General features: G+C 53.4%; 1 protein-coding gene across 3 annotated transcripts in view; it reads left to right on the top strand.

Annotated features, from left to right (window-relative positions):
- The window catches only part of RASSF5 (Ras association domain family member 5), a 72,997-nt gene that overhangs the window by 29,772 nt on the left and 25,753 nt on the right, over window positions 1-17,472 (top strand). The window contains exon 3 of one of the 3 annotated variants that reach the window (XM_086342835.1): window positions 11,212-11,738. The exons of 1 other annotated variant lie outside the window; for it this stretch is intronic. In XM_086342835.1, the coding sequence (XP_086198961.1) occupies window positions 11,212-11,268 (57 nt within the window). In that variant the 3' untranslated portion in view covers window positions 11,269-11,738. Of the gene's footprint in view, window positions 1-11,211; window positions 11,739-12,279; window positions 12,800-17,472 lie in introns of those variants that run through there. One more of the 3 variants, XM_086342834.1, reaches the window with a different exon arrangement.

The raw sequence follows: 17,472 nt of genomic DNA, 5'->3' as shown, positions 1-17,472 counted from the left end.
CTTAAACACGTCAAGGAAGATGAACACACGTATTATGCGGAGCTGTACAGTCCAGACCATCTCATGCTGTATGTGCCCCTACCATTCATTGGATATCACGGCAAAGGCCCCGAGGATGACACCGTGTCTGTATTAACCTGGGATTATGGAGGGCATGCTGAACAGTGAGAAAAGCTATGATTCAGCCCAGTTTCACTGCTGCTGCCTGTCTGAGGCTTCCTGGCATTGGAAGAAACCAGTACATTGATACGATGAATCAGTGTAGATCATCAAAACATTTTTTCAGCAGGAAAACTGCCTGTCACTTTTTACCAGTAAAGCTGGTGGTAAAGAATCCGCCTGCAATGAGGGAGACCTGGATTCGATCCCTGGGTTGGGAAGATCCCCTGGAGAAGGAAAAGGCTACCCAGTCCAGTATTCTGGCCTGGAGAATTCCATGGACTATATAGTCCCTGGGGTCACAGATTTGGACACGACTGAGCAACTTTCTGGAGAAGGAAATGGCAACCCACTCCAGTACCTTTGCCCGGAAAATCCCATGGACTGGAGTGACTTTCACTTTTCAATTGCCATCGAGGCATAGTGGGTGGTGAAGGCTGGCTGTATCACGGAAGATGACATAAAGATGTGCACTTTGCCTGAGAAATGCACTATTGATAAGATCATTGGTGCAGGCCCTCAGCTCTCTGGATCACTAGATTACAGTGTGGTACATAGCTTTATGGGGCTTCCCAGATGGTGCTGATGGTAAAGAACCTGCCTGCCAGTGCAGGAGACCTAAGAGATGTAGGTTTGATCCCTGGGTCAGGAAGATCCCCTGGAGGAGGGCGTGGCCACCCACTCCATTATTCTTGCCTGGGGAATCCCATGGATAGAAGAGCTTGGCGGGCTATGGTCCACAGGGTCGCACAGAGTTGGACACAACTGAAGCAACTTGGCATGCGTGCACATTGTTTATGTAACAGAGCGTTTATCTGGATGCACCAGTATCTGGTGACAGCAGTTTAGCAATTCCTCCTCTTGGCCACGTTGTAATGAATCAGTGCAAGGTGATTATTTTGAAACGCTTTAAGGTATTCGTTTCAATAGATGAGCATACTAATGAGAGCTTACAAATGTCCTTGAGATAGACCTGTCCCTGGTTTAAAATGTGTGAAGTACTGCTGATTGGAAGTTGCCCGTAAGAAAGGCCCCCTGGTGATTCAGTGGTAAAGAATCCACCTGCCAATGTGGGAGACACGGGCTTGATCCTTGATCCAGGAAGATCCCACATGCAGTGAGGCAACTAAGCCAGGGCACCATAACTACTGAGCCTGTGCTCTGGAGCCTGGGAGCCACAACCGCTGCAGCTCCCGTGCCCTGGAGCCCGTGCTCCACAGCAAGAGGAGCCCCGGCAACGAGAAGGAGTCCAGCTAGAGAGTCCCTGCCGCTTGCCGCAACTAGAGAAAAGTTAGCGCAGCAGTGAAGACCCAGCATGGCCATAAATAAATCAATAAAAATTATTTTTTTAAAAAAAGAAGGGACAAGTAATACATTTGGATCAACTTCATTCATCGTGGAGGAATGTCCGATTCCTAAACAGATTCAAGTAACTCATGTATTTAGTATGAGAAGAAAACTTTTGTACATCCTCCACACGCTTCAGAATTGGAGCTGTCTATACCAGAGTCTGCATGTAACCAGACCTCTCGGGAGGGCCGTGCCCCGTCCAGGGTGAGAAAAGGAAGGGAGACAAATCTGACCCCCAAGCCCTGGTGAATGATGCAGACTTTTGTGGAAGACTTTCTTTAGAAGGTGGAGGAGGGAAGTTACATAGCCCACAATAGAGCAACGTCTTCTAAATATCTTAGACTATTTCCCCCACTTTCTTTTCCATTGGGAACTTCCAAGTCTGTCTGCTTTCTGTTCTCCTCGAGCCTGCCCAGCCCACTACATCCTGGGCTTCTACTTTGAGTCTCTGTTTCTCCCTCTGGAGCAGCAGGTCTCAGATGGGGGTGGTTTTGCCCTCCCCTCTCCACTGGGTCATGGGCAGGGACTGGAGACATTTTTAGCAGACACAGCTTGGAGGAGGCTACTAGCACCCAGTAGGCAGAGGCCTGGGATGCTGCTAAATGATTCCAGTTGTACAGGAAAGCCCCCCACCCCATTTCACCACCCGCACAACAAAGAATCATCTAGACCCAAATGTGAACAGTGCAGTTTGAGAAACCCAAACTAAACCCCACTTAGCCAGCACTCTCAAGTGCCAGGGCGGGGTGGGGCAGGGGGAGAGGTGGGGGGAGGGGGGCAGGAAGCCCCAGAGCAGGGCCTGGAGTTTGCTGGATGCCTGTCTCATCCTCAGAATTTCAACAGTGAGCAGGTGTTTCCAAGTCTGAGTATTTGGGAGGAGAGTGACTCCCCTCCTTCTGTTGGGGAGACGTGTCAACCTTGGAATTTTCTGACAAACTGAATCAGGGCTGTGTCTAGAGCAGAACCACCACAAAAATACAGAAGGAGCCAAGAGCCCCTCGTGGGTGCCGAGCAGCCCCCATGGCAGCCAGCCTGGAGTGGGGTTTGCTCAGTGGGGTTTGCTCCGGGGCCAGCTGGGTTGGGCTGCAGTGTTTGCCTTGGACAGGCCCGGCTGCATGCTTCAGCACAACTGGAGCAGCACCTAGCCTTCTATCAATAAAACCTGGGCCCTGCTCCAGCCTCACTCGCCTTTTCTAAAAAGCCTGTTTGTGCTGATTTCCGCCTTGGCTTGATTTTCTGTTGCATACCAGGATGGAGCTTTGCGTTCACCTTGGCCTCGTCACCTGGTCTGAGCTATCCAAATGTTCGAGTGCCATTTTCGGGCGGGGGTGGGGGAGGGGATTTTCAGGGGGTGGGGAGGGCCCTGATCAGAGCTCTGCCAGTTTGGAGACACATGACTGTTAGGAGGTCTTGGCCTGGTGGCATTTCTCCGCTCTGCTGTTGAAGGAAAAGAAAAATCATTGATCTTCCTCCATCCAGAAGGAACCACTGTTCGTTAACATTTTTACATTTTCTTCCTGTACATTCATACATTTTTCAAAACACAGTTGAGATCATCCTGTCGATAAGTGTTTGGCCTCAACCTTTGAAAAGCAGTAATCCCAGGTTCAGGCTGTCTTCTCTCTGCCATGCCAGACAGAGGTGGGGAGGAGGGAAGACGGGGCGGGTGTTTAGGGGGTGGGAACGGGCTTAGAGCCCCAGCTGCACTCAGAAGGCTTGTGGGTTGTGCACGTCTCTCCCAGGTGGAGAAACAGAGGAGGCGCGGCTGCGAGCTTCCCATGCCTTTGTCAGTCTCTCCTTGGAGATCACCAAGGTCTGGGATGACTGACTTTTCTCTTGGGCACCCTTTGCTGACCAAGCAAATCCCTTCAAGTCCGCCCAGATCCCCTCTTCAGTTTAAGGCTGTTTCCTAGAGGGCGTGGTTGCCATCAGCTGAAGACCACAATACCTTGCCAGAACTGCTGCAGTTCCCTTGTTTGGGGGCATGCCCCGAAGACTTTACCCTTCCGGTGGTGCGGAAGTTGCTCTTACCCCGTCCCCCTGTGATGAAAGAATCCCAGGGGCTCCCCAGTGCCCTCTGGACGAAGTGAGACCTCTGCTGGTTTGGCTTGGTCCTTTCCATGCCTACCCGAGAGCGGAAGCCCTTGCCCACAGCTGTGGATTCTTACCAGGACCTGCTGCTGCCCAGAGGGACGTGGCAGCTCTGTGCCCGGCTTTTGGTGCCCCTTTCCTTGGCACGTGGAAGGCACAGGCGACAAGACAAAAACAGCAGCACTCTCCCTCCCGCTCAACTCTCTTGCGGCCAGCGATGGGATCTCCTGTCCATCGGGCCCAGATTCCCCCGCTCCTGGTGGCACCCCAGAACCCAGGAGCAGGATTCAGAAACGAGGCTCTCCGTCCCAGTCTGCGAGTCCAGCCCGTCCCGCTGCAGTCCCCAAACCTCCCCCAGGCGAGTCCAGCCCGTCCCGCTGCAGTCCCCAAACCTCCCCCAGGCGAGTCCAGCCCGTCCCGCTGCAGTCCCCAAACCTCCCCCAGGCGAGTCCAGCCCGTCCCGCTGCAGTCCCTAAACCTCGCCCAGGCGCTTCCCACAGCGAGGACTCTGGCCATATCAATAATCCACCTGTGCTACTCTTTACTTAATATTCCTCTTCAAATAGATTTCTTTTATTAAACTTAAACTTATGTTACAGGGAAAAGTTTCAGTCCTTGAATCACCATTCATGTACTTAGGATTTTTTTTTCCTGATACACATAATTAATATTTAATCTCTAAAATTAAAAAAGCAGCATGCCTAAGGACTGTCTCAGATTCCTTCCACATGTAATGATAGAGCCAGGCATTGCTTTAAAGTCCTCTCCGCTGCCCTCAGTGGGCAGCAGAGACTGCTCTCCCCAAATACCAGCGCACTGGGTCCAGCCACTGCCTCCTGGGCACTGTGATCAGTGGAGAGAACTGTAGGGGTACCAGGAAGGAAATTCCAGCCACTGGCACTAAGACCCATGTGGTTTTCCAAAGGAGGCGTGGATCTGCGTGTACTGACAAGGGATGGTGCCAACAGAGACAAGTCACTCAGTGGTACATAAAGACAATCAATTTGTACCTTGTACATGTGTGTGTGTGTGTAAATGTGTGTGAGAGTGAGGGCCTGCAGGGCACCCAGCCAACTGCTGGAAGATATTTCACCTTGGGAGGGGGTGGGGGGTGACCAGGGTAGAGTGAGAGAACCCTTGACTTTTGCCCTTTGCTTCGGGGCTATTTGAATAACCCGATGCTGTCCAGATGGTTCTAGTGTAATATTTCTAAAAGGTAATACCTGTTTTCTTAAAAGAAGGACTCTTGGCCTGGATGACAGGAGAGCCCGGTTCTAATTCAGACTGTGCAGATGACATTGTGGACGTGTGACGGGCACAAGACTCTTAGCTTCCCTGAGCCTCAGGTTTCTCCTCTGAGCGATGGTGGTTCTGTGGCTTGGTATCACCAGGTAACATTCCAGGGCCGTCCCTGTGCCTTCAACAGCCTTACTGGATTTTTTTTTTATCATGTCGCCCTGTGATGGAAGCCCCGGGCAGCTTCCTATTACCCTCAAAGTCAGCCTGAATCTGGATTAGCACACAAAACTCTTCACTGTCTGGCTCTGCCTACTCTCCACAATACCAGAAAGATGCATTCTTCTCCTGGACATAAACCCAGGACACTATGGTTTTGTGGTTTGCTGGGCACTCTCGCTACAAGACACGATTATCCCCTTCTTTGCGGCCTCTTATTGCTCTGCTCTGTTGATAAAAGGACTCGAGACCGTGTCCGCCTTCACCAAGGGACGGGGGCTGGCCGGCTGGGCTTTCAGCCCTCCCGGTCGGGCCGCCCAGACTTTCTCCGCGTGTCCCCCGCCCCGCCGCCCCTGGCAGCCCCCCGCGGTCCTCCCCTCGCAGGACGCCCGCTGCAATCGCCTCCCACGGCCCCCCGCAGGCACGGAGCGGTGACCCAGCTGGTCTGGAGAGCCGGGTTTCCTGCCTCCCGGCCCTGTCCTGTCTCCGCGGCCGCACCTCCGTTGCCCTGCCCTGCCCCTGCCGAGGGCTCGCTTCTCCGAACCCTTCAGGAGGATGCCCCAGCCCCCAGCGCCGCGCCACACGCCGAACCCAGAGCCGCCACACGGGGGAGCCCCGGAGCCGGAAGGGAAGACCCGCGGGGACCGGGTCTGCCTCTGCAGAGGCTGGGGCTTCCTTAGGAGCACTCCCGATAGATGCGTGCGCGCCTCTCCAGGGATTCTGGCCCTGGGTCTCCTGTGAAACGCTCTAAAGGTTTATCAGGCTGAATTGTGATACCCACGTTAGCTAACATTTGTTGAGGCACACCATGTGCTCTGTCTGCTTCTTTAATCAATTATTGAGAAAGGGGTGTTGAAATCTCCAACTCTAATTGTAGATTTGGCCACTTCTCCTTCCAATTCTATCTTGTACTTTGAAGCTCCATCATTCAGTACGTAAACACTTAACATTATTACAGTCTCTGGATTAATTGACCTTTTTCATTATGAAATAAACTTCTTTATCTTTGGCAATATTCTTTGTTCTGAAATTGACTTTGATGTTGATATAGCCACTGCGGCGTTCTTTTGATTACCATTAGCATGTTATTTCTTTATCCATCCTTTAATTTTAGGCTATTTGTGTCTTTATATGTAAAGGTCGTGTCTTTATATGTAAAGGTCATGTCTTACAGAAAGCAAGTAGTCGGATCTTGTTTTTCTTAATCCAATTGGATCATCTCTGCTCTTTGAGTTATTTAGTTCATTTGCATTTAATGTGGTTATTGATATAATTAGATTTGAAGTCTATCATCTTGCTGTTTGTTTTCTATTCGCCCTATTTGTTCTTTGTTTCCTTTTCTTCCTTCTTTTGGATCAATCGAATACATTTTACACTTCTATCTCATTTGTTGCCAGCCCATCCACAGCTGCCAAAGGAAAGGGCCAGTCCCCAGCCACCCCCCACCACAGATTTCCCTCCACGCTCTAGAAACCAGAAGTGCTGGCCGAAGTTGTCAGTGATCCCACTCCACTCAGCAGCTGCCTCTAACAGGAGCCGCCCTAAGGCCTGTCTGACGGCCCAGGGGAGCTCAGTTCTGATCAGACAGTGGGAATGGCTTCCCAACCAGGAGGCTCTTGATATCCTGGCGCCAAGCAGAGCCAGAGCTCCAGCCCTTGCTTCTCTAGAAATGCTTAAGCGCTGGAGATGTATCTCTGTGCCCCTCACAGCCCCACCCACTCCTCCCAGCCTAGAACCAGTCTGTGCCTGAGATGACCTCTGGCTGAGCCAGCTCGTCCTGAGGCCCTAAGGAGGCAACAAGCTTCTCTCTCTCTACATGCAGCAGTGCAAGAGTTGTTCACACATCTCACATCCGTGACCACATTGCCCTGGCTCCTGAAGGATTGAAGAGATCACGTGAGGGATGGGATTGTTGGTCAGAAACATCTTTTATGATTCTCTAGTTCCCCTAAAGGAGGGCAGCTAGAAGGCCAACTCCCCACACCTGCCTCAGACCCAGCAACAGCCCTCCAGGGCCTCTGCGTCTTAGTCTGGGCTGATCTAACTGCCTTCGGTGTGTGTGTCAGGGCCCTAGCAAAGCTGGCAGCCTGACAGCCCAGGAAGCAAAGCGTGGAGAGGGCTAGGAGCCCCGGAAAACTGCCTCTGCTGTGAGTCAGCCTCCACGGTGTTCAGCTGCATACCTCTCACAACAGGAAGTCATCGGGGGAAGCTGAGCTCAGTGGTGCGCTCACAGTCTAATGCTGTCAGATGCTGCTCTCAGGACACGGGGTGGCAGTAAGGTTCACCCCAGAGAGGGCATCTGAGAAAGGCTGCTTCCGAGAGGCGCTGGGAAGGTGGGGTGGAGACACAAGAGGACTCTGATGGCAGAGGAGACCGAGAGCAAGGCCACGAGAGCAAGGCCACGAGCGGGGAGGGCGGCTGCCGGTGACGTGAGGCGAGCGTGTGTGCCTGTAAGGAGGGCTGCCTGAGTGTGGCTGGAGGTGGGCACGGCCTGTAGGCTGGGCACGTGCTATGAAGGGCCTTGAAAGACCTGCTCTGGAGTTGAGGATATTGTTGTAGGCACTGAGGCGTCACTGGCGGCAGGACAGCTATGGTGGAAAATCGTCAGACACGGAGGCTCTGGGTTTGAAATCTGATCCCACTATTTATTTGCTCTTTGGTTTGGGGCAAATCAGCCATCCTGAGTCTCATTTTACTCATCTGTAAAATATGTTCTTACAGGGTTGTGACAATATACAGCCTTGATGTACTCCTTCCCAACTCTGAACCGGTCCATTGTCCCATGTCTGGGGGATTAAGTGCAAGAATGAAGTATATGGAAGAAAAAAAAAAAAAAAGAATGAAGTATATGAGAGCTCGGTAGCTCCAATATGACATCTTATTTCATGTTGTTCAGACTAGCTGTTAGGAGAAAGCAGGGACTATGTGTTCTTCAGAACACCCAGTCTAGTGCCTGCCATGTAGAAAGTGCTCCGTAATTATTTGTTGAATAAATGAATAAGCTTGATACTAAATCTTGATCCTCAGTACTTACGCAATAATTATTAGTTGACATCTGAATGGGAAGATTTTTTGATGAAATAACCCTGATCAGATCTTGGTCTAGACGGGTAACTTTGGCAACAAGACAGTGGGGAATTCGGAGGAGTCAGGATGGGAACGAAGAACATTATTGGAAGGCTTTGCAATAATCTGTGTTAATGGCATCCATCAAGATAGGAAATTCTAAAGGAGGGGGAGCAGAGGGAGATTGAGGCCCCGAATAATCAGCTCCGTTTGGACCTGTTAAGAGTGAGGCCGTAGTGGGGAGGGCTGGGTACCTGGTGAAGCATTCATCTGGAGGACCTGGGGGAGAGGGCATCATGAGACAAGTCAAGTGTGGTTGATGCCATTGGCCTAGACTCAGCTCCCAGGGACAATGTGAAGGCGGAGCGAGTGGAAGAAACAGTCAGTGAACTGTGGAAAACCCCAGTGAGCCAAAGGGAAGACAGGGTCATAGGCAGACTGAGAAAGCAGCTCCTGACTTGTCTGGGACAGACTCCAGTGTCAGGCAGGGTGACTGTTTGAGAGCGGTCGGGGATAGGTTCTGCATGCTCTGTGTGTGTGCATTCACGGGTCTGGGTCTGGAGTCAGACCAGCTGGGCTGATTTGGCTCCACCGGAACTAGCATGTCTGACTGTGTGCAGATTACTTGACCTGCCAGAACCTCCTCTTCCACTCTGTAAAGTAGAGATACTGAAGCCGCCTCCCCCGTTTGCTGTAGGGATTAAATGAAATGAAGCACATAAAGTCACTAGGAAGACAGCGTCCACACAAGGCAGCTAATGATCACTCCAGTGGTTTCGGGGGTGGGTTGGCACCTCACCTGGTTTTCGGCCTCTGAATGTGTTTGTCGCTCATGAGGCCCCAAACCTGATCTCTGGACCCCTCCATGGATCCTGGATGAGGACATCTGAGGTCCAAAGTTGCTGAAGCTCCCCCAGCAAGCTAGAGCTGGAGCTGGGCCTGGAATATCAGCCCCCTGGCTTCCATTTCTGTACCACAGCTTTCCTGGAACACAGACCCACAGGGTGGATTTGACAAGGGATCTGGCCACGTGTCAGGATGGCATTTGAGAGAGGAAGAAAGTTTCAAATGATGTATTTCATCATCTGACGCTCTGAGACAGGGAAGTCACCCATCCACCACTTCAGTGGGGCTTTCTGAATCCACCCCACTCCCACCCCCCCCCCCCAACAGCGATGCCATCATTGCTCTGGGGCTCTGGATGCTGCAGCTTCAGGTCCAGACTCCTCTTCCTGGGACCAGGGACAAGAACAGCCAGTTCCTACCCTTCGCGCATTCACTTCCAGAAGCATGAAGTGCTGTTGCCTAAGCTCTTCCTGCTGCCTTCTCCCCTCCCCCTGGCCACGTTATCACCACTGTTGATTATTCATGGGGAAGAGGTATAGACAGGGTCACTGGATGCTGAAAGGAATCCGGTCTTCCTCCCTTTGGGACTATGGAGCTTCAGTCTGGATTCTTCCTCCTGGAGGCTGGCCAACTTGTATCACATGTGATCTTTGCTGGCTTCAGAAGAGTCCCAGGGTCCTCGCCAGCACCATCTCTGCTTTGCTTGGCTTCCTTCCAAGCCTGGACTCATTGACAGGTGGAGTAGGGTGGACAGACGAACACAAACTAGGCTTTGAAAATATCTCATGAGCTATGATGGAACATATTCCTTCTCTCAGTTTCCTCATCTGTGAAATGGGAGTAAAACCTGCTATCAGGGTTGCAGAGCAACCCAAGTGATGAGGTGAAGGGACTTTGAAAAGCCCTATTCAGATGTCACTTTTCATATTTGAACTGGCAGGGAGCCGCACCCTAAAAGAACACAGTGTCACTCAGGCCTTTTCCTAAGTGGATCTGGCATCTCGTGTGCCGCTCACAAGCAGAGACTCACGCCGACTCCTGGGCTACTTTGGCCTGTTGTCCGCTGTATTTTAAGATTGTACGTTGTGAATGTGTAGCGCTGCACTTACTCTGCAGAGGTCAGTGTGTACTCCAAGGACACAATGTGGCCCGAGAATCTGGGGCCTGTTTTTCCCTTAAATATTGAATTCCCACTGAGCAAGGAGGTTCCTTTTATAAGGAAACGTGTGTTCTTTCACTGGCCAGACAAAGCAGGCAGGCTCTTGCTGGTGCCCAGGGGTCATGCAAAGCCCCTCCCTGCAGGATTCATCATCCTGACATTGGCCTTCGAGGTCCTGGTGAGGCCAAAACCAGCTTCCTTTCCCTGGACCATAGTCTCTGGGGTAAACCACCCCCACCCAGCAAAGTGAACGTGAAAGTCGCTCAGTTGTGTCCGACTGTTTGTGACCGCAGGGACTATACCATCCGTGGAATTCTCCAGGCCAGAATACTGGAGTGGGTGGCCTTTCCCTTCTCCAGGGGATCTTCCCAACCCAGGGATCCAACCCAGGTCTCCTGCATTGCAAGTGGATTCTTTACCAGCTGAGCCACCAGGGAAGCCCAAGAATACTGGACTGGGTAGCATATCCCTTCTCCAGCGGATCTTCCCAACCCAAGAATCGAATCGGGGTCTCCTGCATTGCAGGCAACTGAGTTATGAGGGAAGCCTTGCCCAACAAAACAGTCTTTGAAATACTCATTTGAAGATTGCTCCAAAACCTACTTTCAACCCCACTAACGTGAGTTCTTCCCTGAAAACACCCGGTAGCTCAGCCCAGCCCCCCTCCCCACCTGGTTACTTCCATTTGCTATCTCCCGGCCAGGGAGGCAGCTACTGGTCATGACCATCCCTGGAGCTGGGCAGGTCAGTGGGCCGCGGTGCGGGCTCTCAGCTAGCTCATGTTCGTGCCTGCCAGGCACTCGCGGGCTTCTAGAAAAAAGACTGTGTGGGAGGATGGAGCCAAATTGGGCTGCAGTTGAAACCATCCTGAGCACTGACGGATTTGACTAAGACGGGGGAGGAAGAGGGCCCCTCGCAAAAGTAGCCAGAGCTTAAAATGGAGCTGGCAGCTTGCAGTCTGGGGGCTGAGTCTAGCCCCTTACCCAGCTTGTGCCCCAAGACTGGATGGTTTTGGGAACTACAGGAGACATAGACTTGGAGAAAGTCCTGATAACCCCTCTCAGCCACTCTCTGGGCGTTTTCAGGGTCCTCGGGCCATCAGACTCCACGAGCATGGTGCTCCTGGCATTGCTCGGCTCTGAAGGCTTGTTTGCTGTTCCGGAGACTCCGAGCCCCTCTCTGCTGAGAGACGGCAGCAGCACACACATCAGTCCCATCTCTTCTGAGAGACGGCATCACACCAAGAGCACAGGCCCTAGGACTGCAAGGACCCGGGTCTGAGTCCCAGCACACTGGTCCTACCAACGTGACTCTGAGCTTCAGTTTCCTCACCTGGGAATAGTAATCTCTATCCCGAGGCTGTTGGGAAATGACAGACTTCATGTACATCACCAGGCGCACAGAGTAACTACTGTAGATGAAGGATTTGAAGGATTCAGCCCCAGTGGAGGAAGGTGTCCCTTCATCCGGTTCTAATGGAGAAATGTAACTGAGCTGTCCTTGATGAGATGACAACATCTGGCAAAGACCCCTCTTTCAGACCCGCCGCCCCTCCCCGCCCGGAATTAAACGCACTAATAAACTGGGTGGTGTCTGCAGGCGCCTTTAGAAACCTGAGGCTTCCTGGGGGCAAGTTCCTGGGCTGGGTGGAAGGGCTGCTTACTCTGCAGATTGCTGTAACTTTGCATCTGATTTGCATACGCTTGGAGGTGGGGGAGCCCTGCAGTTTCTTCTGGCATTTCCGAGTTAAAATATTGCTGCTTCTCCAGGCAGACCAGATATTGATTTTCTTCTTCTGCAGTCACTTCTCTAACCACTCCGAGGGGCCTGACTCCTTCACCCAGGGAATGGGGAATGAGAGGGTGGGGGAGGCAGAGGACGGGGGAAGGGAGGCGCGACGGTGTGGGCCTTCGAGCTCCTGCCGTCCTGGGGGAGGAGAAGGAGCTCCGACCAGGAGGATGGAGACAGCAGAGAGGGCATTTTCTCCCTCGGGTCCGTCCCAGTGCATTCCCGCCCGGCGTCCCTGCTCTGACTCTAGGGATGCCCCGGGTCCACTTGCCAGTGTGGTCCAGCGGCAGGGTGGGGACGCGCAGGCCTGGGGCGGGAGGACCCAGAGGGGCGTGGCGACCGCCGGGGCCTGGAGGAACCTTGCGAGAGGAAGTGGCTTCCGAACCCCTCTGGCAGTGGAGGGGCAGGAGCGGCGCGGAGGCGGGGGCCGTGCCGAGAAGGCCTCCGCGCGGGGTGGAGCGGGGCGCCGGCGCGGAGGGCGCGAAGGCGCAGATGCCCAGTGAGTTGCAGAGCGAGGTGCGCCGCGCGGCGTCCGGGTCTGAGCGCCTCCGGGGGACAGGTTACCCCGCCGCCTGAGCCCCTCGGGCCCCAGTGGGAAAGGCGAGGCGGCCGGCGCCGGGTCCGCCCGGCCGGGTAACGGACTCGCTCCCCGGCGGGGCTAGAAGCTCGCGCCGCGGCCGCCTGGGGAAGGGTCCCCGCCTCCCTGCGCCGCACCCGAGCCCCCAGCAGATGCGCGCTCTGCCTCCCGCCGGGGCTCCGGGCTAGATGACGGTGGACAGCAGCATGAGCAGTGGGTACTGTAGCCTGGAGGAGGAACTGGAGGACTGCTTCTTCACCGCCAAGACCACCTTCTTCAGGAATGTGCAGAGCAAACGTCCTTCGAAGGTAAATGTAATGATATAAGAGCCTTTCATTGCGGGGAAGCAAGCTCTGTGGTCTAGAAGGGAAACCTGGCTCCTGGCAGACAGGCTGTCAACGTCTTACCAGAGTGGGTGGGCAGTTGCCCTGAGGGCCCTCTTGAACTTGTTGACTGAGCGGACCCTGGGTTGGATCTGGAGCCCTTTGGGGACCACAGGCAAAACTGGTCTTTTTTCTTTTTCTTTTTTTTAATGTTCTTTTCAGCATTTCCTGTCCCCGGACCTTTTCAAAATGGCTCTCTAGGATTTGGGGACAGCACTCACCTGTGCCTGGGAGGGTGACCATCCCCAAAATCCGAGCTCTGAAGCTCCAGGTGGCAAGTGGATGGCTCCCTGTCCCTCATTAAGGATAACATTGCTAGGTTGAGACTTCCGTATTGCAGATGGCCAGAAACCATCTTAAAACACAGCCCAGCAACTTTGCAGAAGTCCAGGATGTTTTTAGAAGCAAACTAAAACTTCTCTCCTAGATCACTGTGCTGCTACCATTTTGACTTCCTGAGTTAGCTAGGGGTAACCTAGAGGGGTTTGCGTGTGTCCCCTAATGCGGCTGTGTATGCTAGACACCCAGCTCACCTGAGTCCCCTGGCCGCACTCTCCCAGTTGCAGCCATGTGTCTGCTACATGGCAGTGGCGGCAGAGCTCTGTTTGTTTATTTGTTTTGTTATTTAGATGAGAGGGCTCCAAGCCAGGTCCTTGCCTAAATGGGCCTGTTTGTAGACAGAAGTGAGCGGTTACATTTTACAGGTGTATGCAGGCTCATAATTAATTCAGCAGTCCTACATCGAGTCAAATTAGCTAAAAACTTCCCCAGGCCTGACTCTGGGGCCTCCGTAGTTAATAATTCATCTTGCCTGTAGGCCCCACATTTGCTGGGTTCTGCCCATCAAACAAATGCACTGTAAGAGGATGCCCAAGAATCAGCAGAGAAGTTTTGATTTTAGTGTTCAAAGAATCAACTAGAACTGGCCTGTGCTGGGGTGCCCCTTTGAGAAACTGGGGCAGGGGGTAAGGAGGGCTCATGTGGAAAACATGGCTGCTAAGGGAGGGTGTCCAGCTCTCTCCTGGGGTTCCTGCCTCAACGTGTGTACCCCCTTCTACCCTCACCCCCACCCATATACATATTTAAGGGCACTCCAGCTGTCTAGGGTCTTTATTTAGGCCAGTGGATCTCAGCCTTAGCTGCACACTGGAACTGCCTACTGAGCTTTAGAAAATATGGGTTCTTGGTCCCACAGCATGGGAGTCTGTGATTTCGTTGGTCTGGGGTGAAGCTTGGGCATCAGGATTTTGAAAAGCTCGCCTGTTACTTCTGAGATGCAACTGAGGTTAAGAACCATTGCCCTAGAGAGTTTTGCTGCTGCCGGGTAGGAAATGGTTCCTGTTTTTAGAACAAAGTTTAGCTGCTGCACTTGCTACCAGCCAGGCCGTAAGCCCTTGGCCCTAGAGGGTGGGCTTTTTGTGCCATTGGGTAGAGGAAGGGGCGCTGCAGAGCCACATGGCAAAAAAGGTATCTGTCTCTGGTGATTCTTGGGAGAAATAGAGATATTTTACAATAAAATATGCAGGGGCTTTCCTGGTGGCTCAGATGGTAAAGAATCTGCCTACAATGCCGGAGACCAAGGTTTGATCTCTGGGTTGGAAAGACCCTCTGGAGAAGGAAATGGCAACCCACTCCAGTATTCTTGCCTGGAGAATTCCTTGGACAGAAGAGCCTGGCGGGCTACAGTCCGTGGGGCCACAAAGAGTCGGATGTGACTGAGCGACTAACACTTTTACTTTTTTTTCATGCTGGCATGGGGAGGCAACTTGTTTTTTGGCCCAAATAGCCTTCTCTCTCATTCTCCCCCAAAACCCTTTCCAGGGATCACTCTTGAAAATACACCTTCGGCTTTGCACCCACGTCACCTCTCTCTTTGCAACCACAGTAACTCAAGCTTTGTCTGGTTCTTGAACCCATTGCGTGGCATGAGGTCTCTGCACAGCCCCCTCCCTTGTTTTCCCAAGTCTGTAAGCCCTCGGAGGGCAGGAATCCCTTCTGAGAAATGGATTTTACTGAACCCCACACAGGGTGGTAAGGATAATGCCTCAAAGAGAAAGAGGTGGACATGGCCCCTCTTGTCCCTGGGCTCTGCCCAGCTACAGGGTGCGCAGAGTCTTAACTGAGATTCAGAACTGCTGTTGGAGACATCTTCGTCAGCATCAGCCTTGCCATCTGTACAGCCCTCTCCATGGACGCAGGGGGCGCAGGGCCTCCTCTCATTGGGGAGCAGGCACTGGGTGGCCCCACCGGCTGTGCAGGGGTGCATGTGGCTGGCATAAGAACCGGGATGCTTCATCCACAAATCTCAGTCTCCTATCTTTCGTGCTTTTCCACCTTTAAAAAACACTTCGGATCTCTCTTCGCCTGGGAGCCACTTCTAGAAACGGTTTCCAAGAGATCGGCCTTATCCTGGCCCCATTCTGACTCCTATCATTGCTTTTTTCCCTACCCAGTCTGAGCTCCCAGGAGAATTTCTCCTTCCTGTCTCCAAGGAAAGGCATTTATGTGTTTCCCAGTCACCGAGAGACTGAGGCCCCATTGGGGAAGGGCCCAAGCTGGTGTCTATAAATAGCCTTGTCAGAGCAACCTGTATCTGCCAGTCGGTCGTGTGCCTGGCTGGAGCGGAGCCGCGGGGGGAAGCCTCCCGCTGTCCTGGAGCCTTCGCTGGCCCAGCCTCCAGGGAGCTCCTGAGACCTCTGTCCAGCCCTTTCAATGGGGGGCAGGAGCATGGGGGAGAGAGGGGCCACGCAGAGCCAGGAGGCCCCGAAGGTGGAGTGGCAGCGGCAGAGGAAGTGGGGCCAGGCCCTGAGCTTGGCTGTTTCCCTCCGTTCAGAAGGCAGCAGCTCCCGGGGGCCCCAGGCCTCCCCTGAGACGCCATGGAGCTCCAGTCTTCAGTCTTTGTTTCGGGTGCCCTACAGGGACTTCTCCCTTGGCTTCTGGGCCCGATTAGGTCACTTACCCTGGATCATGTCTCCAAATGGGGCCCCCGGTGGCTTGGGGGAACCCCAACCCGAGTACTCATAAGTGCAGACCAAGGAGCTCTCCAGAAGGCGTCCATACGGTCACCCGGTTCAAGACATTGGCATCAGGGTGGGGGTCATTCGAGGCCACACAGCAAGTTCCTGATGGACCCCTGGGGTTGGAACCTGTATCTCTCGTCTCCCAGCCCGGAGGTTTTTCTGCTTCAGGCCCACAGAAGGCAGGGTTTGGTGATTTGTGGGCCTGGTGCCTGGGATCTCTGACCCTGCCAGCTGCCCTTGTCTTCCTGTCTGGGATCTGACCCTAGAAGGGAGGCCAGCTCCCACTCCCGTCGGTTCCCCAGATGCCTGCAGGGGGCGGCAGTTTCGGGCTCTGACCTCTGAGCAGGGACACGGACACCCCAAGTTTTCTCTGCATGTTCTGCAGGCTCTAGGACCCCAGGTACCACCCAGACCATTGGTGTGAAGGCTCCAGGGACACAGAAAGCCTCCTGCTTGCAGAATGTCGAAGCTGGAAGGACCCGAGTCTAGCATCTGTTTCCAGATGGAGAGGCTGAAGCCAGGAGGCATGAGGCTGTCACCAGACCGGACGTCTGGCTGGGTGGGGTCTCTTGGACACCTTGTCAGGAGCTCTTCTGGGTCTTCATCGCTCAGTGGGTGACAGGAACAGCCCTTGCCCTCTCAGGGCCTTCTACACAGTGGAAGAAGCCAAACAGCCTCAGGCTAGGAAAGGGGTACGGGGTCCTTCCAGCCCTCCGTTCCTAAGGCACAGTGTGGCCCAGGAACGTTCATTCTACACTTGGTACTAACAGGGGTCCTGGTCATCAGTCCCAGAACTTTATGAGTTCTTCGCATCTGTCCTAGGTACTGCTTGCTGTATCTTTGTCGTATGCAGAAGGTTGGGCTCTATCTGTGGTTAAATATTAAACTTAAGCACAGCTGGAATGCGTTCCCATCCCCGCCTCCCCACCCCGGGCCCTTCCTGGTCTACATTGACACCATTGATTTTTGAAAAATTTAAGGAAGATGCAAAGAGGAAGGGGAGCAGTCGCAGAGGTCACAGGACAAAGTCACTCCCAGTTCCATCCTTGCACTTGCCTCCTCTCCTCTTGCCTGGCCGCGTGGCCCCTACTTGGACAAGGTTCCATGGTTCCAGGGACTTCATGCAAGCCTGACCAGTCAGGGAAATCCCCATCTCTCTGCCCGCAGCAGGAGCACCTAGGCCCCCACCTCCGTACCTGCCCCTGACCTTCTCTCACGCCAAGTGAGAGATAAAGGACACTAAAAATAAGTTAGTTCCAAATTTGAGCAATAAAAATAAAAATCTTCAGCACTGTTGGACCATATCACTGCTGTTTTATGTGCTTTCTCGGAAGCCTGCCCAGCCCACCACTCAGCTCTCCGTGTTGGCAGGGCCCGTGATAGCCTCCCTCTGGGGCTGGAGTCTGTGGTCCCCTCCTGGGGGACTGGTGGCCTGCTGCTGCCCGGGGCCTTCTCAGTGTTGCTTTTCTCCAGAAGACGGTAAGCCGTGTAAGATCAGGACTCGCGTCCCTGCAGGTGCTATGTCGCACCAGCCGCTGGTTAGAGAAACCGGGCTGGCTGAATGCTGGTCGAGGTTAA

This window comes from Bos grunniens, chromosome 16, assembly GCF_055505025.1.
Source record: "Bos grunniens cultivar Pamir isolate PY7600 chromosome 16, Bosgru_T2T1.0, whole genome shotgun sequence".
Classification (NCBI taxonomy): Eukaryota; Metazoa; Chordata; class Mammalia; order Artiodactyla; family Bovidae; genus Bos; species Bos grunniens.
Note: the sequence above shows the minus strand (reverse complement) of the source record. Positions and strands in the feature narration are given on the sequence as shown.